The 8,589-nt window shown below is 35.7% G+C and overlaps 1 protein-coding gene across 1 annotated transcript in view; it reads right to left on the minus strand.

Moving 5' to 3' along the window:
- Nucleotides 1–342: 342 nt before the first annotated feature.
- The window catches only part of LOC107550687 (mineralocorticoid receptor-like), a 74,047-nt gene continuing 65,800 nt past the window's right edge, over nt 343–8,589 (minus strand). The window contains exons 8-9 of the mRNA XM_016232035.1: nt 3,656–3,813; nt 343–2,031 (exon numbers count right to left, since the gene is read on the minus strand). Of these exons, the coding sequence (XP_016087521.1) occupies nt 1,876–2,031; nt 3,656–3,813 (314 nt within the window). The 3' untranslated portion in view covers nt 343–1,875. The remainder of the gene's footprint in view (nt 2,032–3,655; nt 3,814–8,589) is intronic.

Here is an 8,589-nt window from a genome sequence, read left to right on the forward strand (position 1 = left end):
TCCATCAAAAACTTTCAACGTACAGTGTATTGACAGGTCGGTGAAATGGGTTTTGCCTGGGTACCACAGATTGATTGGATTGTTCTATTCGAATTAGTTTTTTTGTCCTCCAAGTCTTTTACCACCAACCAGCTACATCAAAAAGGCAAACATCAAAAGTTCTTGGACCTTTCCAGTTCACAAACGTCCCAACCTGACCCCCACCCCACCCCCCAAAGCACATTACATAACCAACACAATAGCAGAACATCTAATATCCCAATTATCACATTATGGTGTCTGTGCAAATGAAAATCAGCCAATAGGATCATTCTAACCCTATCAGAGAAAACCAACAATGCCCTCTCAAAAATAAATCCGCTATCCTGTGCCTTTAAGAAATTTGAGAGAAAAACAGAAAAGCAAATACACACACAAACCTTCATTGTCCTCAGACTCACAGCATTTGAGAACTAAGCGGTACCTCTTTTGATTCCAATCAGTAGCACAGTGGGGTTATGAAACACGAAAAAGTGGTCCAAATTCCTTTTTAAGATACAATTAACTCAAGTACTCTCAAGTCGACTGGTATTTCCCCAAATAGCCAAGTTTTAATTGCAAGGTTGCTGAAATCAAAAACTTCCTATGTACAACGTTCGAAAAAATATTCCTACAAGCAACAATTATAATCATACGATACATATATATTGTGTGTTTATGAGCAGGTTACTGTTGTTATTAGTCCATGTAATCCTGTGTGTTTCTTACAATAGACTACTATGTGGACTACAGCTGTTATTGTTATTTACTAATATGAAAGCTGTATGCTTCAGAAAAGCGGTATCTAACTGTACACGTGCTGCTACTGAAAATCATCTACTATTTATGTTAAGAAAACAGAAGCACCTTGTTAGAAAATGGCTTCTAGCTGGATTGTTTCTTGGAAACGCAAAAACTTCACAATCATATAAAATGCTTTTCTTGTGTGGAACTGTAAATTAGTACTGTATTTTCCTTAACCTCAAAAGGGAGCTGGTTTAGTAACAGCTTAGGTACGATTTACGAAATTTGCTACAGTCCAAGCGCGCGCACAAAATGTGGCATGTGTGTTTGCGTGAGCTCAATTTTTTTACAAGACGAGCCATAATATTTGCTGTATTGCAAAGTTGCATGTTTTTTTTCTCTGCCCGATCCAATAGCATTTTTCGGAGCTGCCATTTTTTCAGCTTATCAATCATCAGGCCACCGCAGCACTGAATCAGCGTGGCCATGTAAACACTTCAAGTCATCAAAATACACATGTATGCCATTTTTGCAGATAAATTTAGATTTAATTCTTTCTACAATTATTCAGAATAGCTATATTGTAGCCCTTGGAGTATCTTATTTCCTCTTTGCAAACACCCCAATTTAATCAATATTTCCATGTTAACCAGCAATAAAAAGCAGTTTTTTATTACTGAATCTTACCTGTGATTTTTTTATCTGAGCAGCAGATTGTAGGAGAGTTACATACAAACGCAATGGTATTTACTGGCAGATTGACAGGTCAAGGATATGTCTAGTATGTGGGCCCATATTTCTGTGTGTGACTGTGCACTATATCTTTACCAAAGAATATGGCTTCATATCCATATAGAACACTGTCAGCATTGTCTTTGTGGGTAAGGAAAGCGCTGTCACATGAAATATGAGTTCTTCTCTGTTGGCTGGGTACAGAGATCGCTCTTTGCCTTCCCGCACTACGCAAGCCTTATATGGCTTTAAACCAAGCCTCTCGTTACGCCTTGCTTTGTGCATAGCGGGCTTGCTCTTGTTCACTCTCTGAGGGCTGAGTGTCCTCTGCTTTTCCTCTCATGTGATCCTTCTTTTTTCCCTCCTTTTGCAAGCTTTCAGTCATTTCTTGTGAAAGAAGAGGGTGTGTGTTAGGCCTGACTCCACCTTTGGTATTTGGTCGCTGATAATTTCCACCAGCATCTCAGGGAACTCGACTTTCAGAGCCTGGGATTCACGGAAAGTGTAGAAACAAAAGTCCAACAGGCTCCCTACAAGCTGTAAAGAGAGAGAGACTTCTGTCAAGGGAACTGTCAGATTTAATTCAAACTGACAGTGCTTATCATTAAAGAGACGTTCTGGTGAAACATGAGTCTGGGTAAACATGTATTGATGAATTAGCAAAGAAAAACTGCAGAGCGGCCGAGCTCATTTATGGATGCTCTGTCTCACTGACCAAAGCGGAAAAGCTTTTAGGCAGAACTTGAACTTGTTTTCTCTTGATCTTACAAATGAATAAATCAACACTGCTGTCAAGTGTTCTTCACCCCAAGAGCAATTCAAAAACGTCTTTTCCAGTACTTTTGTGTGCTATTACAAAATGTTGAGCTGGCAGCAATGCAAAAAAGTGATTAGCAATGAACAGCTCTCAGAAATAAACCGAGGTTCTAATCTCTCTGTGGCAACATGAAGGATGGCAGTTTTTCATTTGAATGCACACTTGATATTATAACTCTTTAATAATCTACAACGGTAATTATTTTAATCTGCTGATTTTAAATATTGTTTTTTTTTATTGGTTTTCAGCTTCTAACCACATGAGCAATTGTGAGCTACTTCTAATGAATGAATATAAAATATTTATTAAATAAATATCTAAGCTAATTCTGATTTGTTTCTAGACAAATATTTGAGCTACTTGATCTAAACCAGAATACATTAAAGTATATAGGTGTCCATTTTTTAGTCAGGAAAGTGCTTGCACTTATTACAGATATTATAGAAATAAAGCAGACACTTTCTACTATATGAAACAAATTCTATAAACTCCTATTACTCCTGTCCCTGACATTTTTATCAAACAGACATCCAGGGACCACAGGGGTGTTAAAAAGTTGATCTGGACACAAATCATGAGATTAATCACAACCTATTTTATTCTACTAAATAACAATAAGAAAAAAGTAAATATCTTACGTTAATAGTAGGTTAAAAAAAACGTAATACAAAATATTTTCAGGATAATGATTTAATAATGTCTTTTGGCTTTAGTGCAATGACAATAAAAAGCCAATTATTTAATTTTGGCATTTTTTCCCTTATAATTAATATTTTTCACACACAGTATAAACATCTTTATACACAAAAAAATACAGCCACCTTTACATTTAGAGGTCCTCTTCTTTAAAAAGAAATTGGGAAAACCACTGCTTTAAATAATCTGTCTTGTGTTCAACTCAAGAAGATTAAAACTGATTTGCCTGAGCATTACTTAAAATCAAGCTTACAATAATTGACAGATATTATGAAAATTTGATATTTCGGTAACACTTATCCTTCTTACCATTATTATTGCTTATTAGCATGCCTATTATTATCATATTGGCTGTTTATTAGTACTTATATAGCACATATTCTGCATGGCCATATTCTACATCCCTAATCATACCCAATACCTAAACTTAACAACTACTTACTAACTATTACTAAGCAGCAAATTAGGAGTTTATTGAGGCAAAAGTCGTAGTTAATGGTTTGTTAATGGTAAGAATTGGACCTTAAAATAAAGTGTGACCCAAGAGACCCATGAACTGAATGAGAACACTCTGGATACTTAGAGCAGAACTGTATCTGTCTTTGATCTATCGACTGAGGTCAATAGCAGGGGAATGTTTCGACTTACTTCATGCATTGCGTCCAAAAGCTTGGTGAGCTGGAAAAAGCGCTGCCATGTCTGGCCGGAATTGTTAGTGGCTTTCCCAACTGAGCGACGGAGCTCCTTGATGTAATTCACCCGCATCTCCTCAAATGCCCCTTGATTCTTCAGACCATCTTTGGGCACTGTCAACAAAAAAAAACAATGTCACTTTGTTACAATAGCTACTCGCTCTATAGTGAGTAAAACAACACTATTTTCTTTCATTTGCATCTATCTATCTATCTATCTATCTATCTATCTATCTATCTATCTATCAATCTATCTATCTATCTATCTATCTATCTATCTATCTATGTCTGTCTGTTTATTCATCCTTCCATCTAATCTGTCTGCCTCACAGACTACCTTCTCAGGTGATTAATGTTCCCTTGTGTGAAGTTATTCAGGATTAACTATCAAAGTACTGAAAAGTACTTTTACTTTTGGCAGATGGGAGATAAAAGCTCATTCAGGTTGAAGGGAGTAATTCTCTCCTATCCTGTAGGACAAGTGCACTCATGGCCTACAGCCAACCTTGTGAAATGACATTCAGCTTCTGGACAGCTGAATAAGAAACGGCTCATTCTCACGCTTGCTCTGTCCATTGCTCGACAACATACAAATAACATCTATTCTGATGAAATTACTAATTTCATCAGGCTAATAGAATTATTTTCATTTCTGTTTGTCTCAATGCGATTTTAATGTTATTTTTTGCAAACAAAGCAGCGTTTACACAGTGCTGTAATGATAATTATGGAAAACTTTTACTTAAAAAAAAAAGTTGTATTAAGATGCAAGAACCAACATCATTTAATAATGCTAAGTGTAGCCTTCAGACACAAACAAGTTTCAACAAACAAATTCTTAGCACGAAACTAGCAAACTATGTTGTTAACATTACCAAATTACAACAACAAGTCCTTCAGGATGTTTAAAGCTCTCTACTCTGTGGGTTGAATGAAAAGCTGTTCTTCACCTCTGTTCATTGGCAGGTGTGTGTTAAACCCGCGGTCACTTCCCCCTGTTTTCTTCTCTCCCACTGACCCACATCCACCCTCATTAGCCACAGGCTGCCATTTAGACCCCCAGTGAATAAAAAGTGGGGCGATTATGCCACGCTAATCGTGTCTTGTCATTAGAAATAGATTCTTTTGCCTGTGGAATCTGTCATTTTGTGACAGGAAGAGTCGGTTAAAGAGCTATTTAGTCAAATTAAGCTCAATCAACAGCAATTGTGGCATTATGTTGATTAAAACAATTATTTTGACTCGTACCTCATATTCGAAAGAAAGAAAGAAAGAATTATTAATATATTAATTAATACAATTATGCTGAGGTAATTATTATTAATAATTACAATGTAAATAAATGGGGCAATTTTGAAATGTGAAGCCTGTAATTTTATAAAAGGTCTTACATAAATTAGCCTGTTAAAAAGTATTTTTTATTCATTTTTATTATTTTTGAGTTCTTAAGTTGTTCTCAAAATGTTTCCCTAAAAGCAAAAATCACGGTCATAGTGATACACTTAAAATGGAATTAAATGGAGCAATTTTGCAATCAGCATTTACATGTCACAAGTTCTGTTGGCTGAGCCTATAACTTCTACTGAACCTGGAATATTCCTTGAAGCCCACTTAAAATTGTGATTTTGTCATTTAAAAGCTTAAACATTTTGCCTGTCCTATCACTTTAAAATTAATGCCATTTAATTTGATATTTTGTTATATAATGCAAAGAAATTACATAACTAAATTAGGTGTCCAAATACTTCTATGAAAGTAAATGTAAGACTTGCTCAACAAAATATATCTGTCTACCATAAAGTATTTAACACTAATAACAAAATACTGTCAAACTGACACCTTGAATTGTACAGACCTATATCTTTTTTCACAATGTGTCTGTGGGAACATTTCAGTCTACCACAAGCAAAAAGGGAAAAAAAAGAGGTTAAATACTGGAATTTTGAAAAAAGTAAAAAAAACGAGAGGGAATTTGGTTTAGTGACTCACTCTTTAGCAGGTCAACACTACCATCGCAAATAAGGTCATGTGAGAGCCTGCAGGGCTTCTGAAACCTTAGCCAAGGTCAAAGAGGAATAACAGCCTCCCTCTCTCTCTCTCTCTCTTTATGCTAAAACTACAGTGGCCCTGGAGCCCCACAGTAGAGGGCATGACACAATAGCTTTAGCAAAGCAGAAAAGGCTGATAACACATCAAAACGAATCAAAAAAGCATTCTGAACAAGCTGCATTATAAAAAAACATCATGCAGTAACTGTACCATAAGATAACATGCCAACACAACAGCATTAATACATAGAAAGGCAACATTTGCATATAAAGTAGATCATAACAAAGCGCTGTAGTCCACTATTATCTGTGTAATGGGTTGGTTTACCCGTGAAAAACAGAAACCGGTTTATTTATATAACAAAACAGCTCTTCCCAGCATATCTCATATCAGCAATGACACACATAAGCCCACATCACAGATGTAGTCTGCGAAAGACATCAAATTGGTTTATATGTTGATTTTGTATCAGGAAACCTTTTTTTTCCTTCTTCTTTTTTAAAGAATCGCTCCATCAAAACCTTCAGCTTTTAAAAAATGTACCATCCCTGACTACTCGGCCTACACTTCCCCTGTTCTTTCTCCTTGCATGAAGCTCTCTTTTTGGAGAGAAAAACACCAGCTCTTGGAGCTGTGCCCATCTCCTGACTGGATTTTATTAAGTACAGCAGGGCTCTCTGGAAAGGCTCCAGAGGATCAGCAAGTGGTTGTGGATCCCAAAACCTATCCTGTATGAGAATTCAGAACTCAAACTTCAGTCTCATATGCTGTAAGCTCAGGGGTGCGTTGGCTGTGCCTGTCTGCCTGAACTGAGTGCATGTACTGCTCTTGTATATGGGAGCTAAACTGAACTACAGTAACATCTGAAAGAAATATTATATTATATTATATTTCATTTATTATTTATGTATTATTTATATTTATTTATTTATATATATTACATTTAGAGCTCTCAAATAGATTAATCACATCCAAAAATGTGTGTTTACATAATATAGGTGTATGTACTGTTTATATATGTATATATTACACACATACATGTATTTATTTAAGAAATATATATTTATATTGCTATATAATGTAAATAATATATATATACAGTGCACGCATATATCATTTAAACATAAACTTTTATTTTAGATGAGAGTAATTGCGATTAATCGATTTGATAGCCCTATATTAATTGTATTTATTATATTATATTATATGATATTTTATTATATTTATCATATTTATTATATTATATTATAACCTTAATTACAATTACACTCCTTTATTTTTCTGAGTAAATAAATACCAATAATATCAGAAATAATGACAATCTTAATTGGATTATATTATTAATTAATAAAAATTATACTTACAATGTACATTATTGTCAATTATAGTAGTATGTATGGGACTCTTGGTGGACGAAGCGGAGTCCAGCCCGGGGTCGTCACATGTGGTTGCCGCAAGCCCACCGGCCGCTTCTTCGTTGAATCCACCGGCCGCCGCTCACTCTAGCCTGCCGGCCGTTCCTCACTTAAGCTCGCCGACCCTGCACTCACTCCGCTCACTCTAGCCCAGTGGTTCTCAAACTGAGATGACGGTGGGGGGTACGCGAACAAAATTTTGTTTTGCCATTCATTTAATATCCCAACTTAAAGCAACATTAAAACGAACATATTTCTGACAAGCAAAATGCCGCTTCTAATGTAAAAACAGGAAAATGGGAGTGTCGTAAACGGTCAAATACATCCGATCAGCTTACCTAATTTTTTGCGGTCAAAACTGACTGCATCCACACAAGCAGCATGCATGTGATAGGATGGCCGCTGAATATGCTGCTTTAGCAAATCGCACTGCTGTTCAATGTATATTTAAAGTAGATCTTCACTTTATAGCATGAAGAGCAAATATTGACACGCACTGTACACTGAGATCGATTTAAACTCTCTTCAATACAGACACACTCTGTGCGGGTTATTGTTTTCATGTTTAAGATACGAGCAAGAATGCATCTTTCCCTGAATATCCAAACGATGGCAAATGTGCCATTAATGTTTACAACAGTTCAACAAAAAAGGTAATATTAACTGAACATTTTACATTTTAAATGTAGCCTACATTTTGAACAGAATATTGTCATGTTTGTTCTATTTTGCAACGAAATAATAGTTCCAACGAAATCCGTATCATCTGGTGTGCGTCTCCAAGCGTCATACAGCAGTGTTTTGTTAGTGAACGAATCTGCGGCTTTGAACGATTTGGAGAGTCAGTGATTAATAACCCATTCATAACTACAGCATTTGCTTCGTTACTGAATGAATGAATGAATGACGCGACGCCTGGCTCATTAAGACCACCTATTGGCTGTTTTATTTTTAAATCTACAAGTATCACTTCAATTTGCCATCATTTATTGCTTTATTTATTGTTTATTATTTATTAATAATACACTTAATGAAATGTTAAGAACATGATATAAAACATGACATACAATTAATAAGGATATAAAATATTTGCCTCTATAAAGGTAAAAAATGCACATGTAAATCAATTTAAGGGTGCAAATACTGTCCTTTAATAGAAAAGGTGAGCAAAACTACTTTGTTTGGCCTTACAAAAGAGGACACGACTAGAATCAGTGGTTAAGTTATATTTACAACACTGTTCCAGAACAAATATTCAGATGTGTGCAGCACATTTTATGGAGGGCTGTTTCCTGATCCTGGAAGAGTAGACTACAATGCCGGCTGTTCTGACTCACAGACTGTAAGTACGTTTTTTATATTTAAAGAATTTGCCACTGACGATTCAAACGTGAGTTTTGGGCAGTGTAGAGTAGAGCTTGTTGTT

The sequence above is a fragment of the Sinocyclocheilus grahami genome, unplaced genomic scaffold (assembly GCF_001515645.1).
Source record: "Sinocyclocheilus grahami isolate Dianchi unplaced genomic scaffold, SAMN03320097.WGS_v1.1 scaffold17.1, whole genome shotgun sequence".
NCBI classification, from domain to species: Eukaryota; Metazoa; Chordata; class Actinopteri; order Cypriniformes; family Cyprinidae; genus Sinocyclocheilus; species Sinocyclocheilus grahami.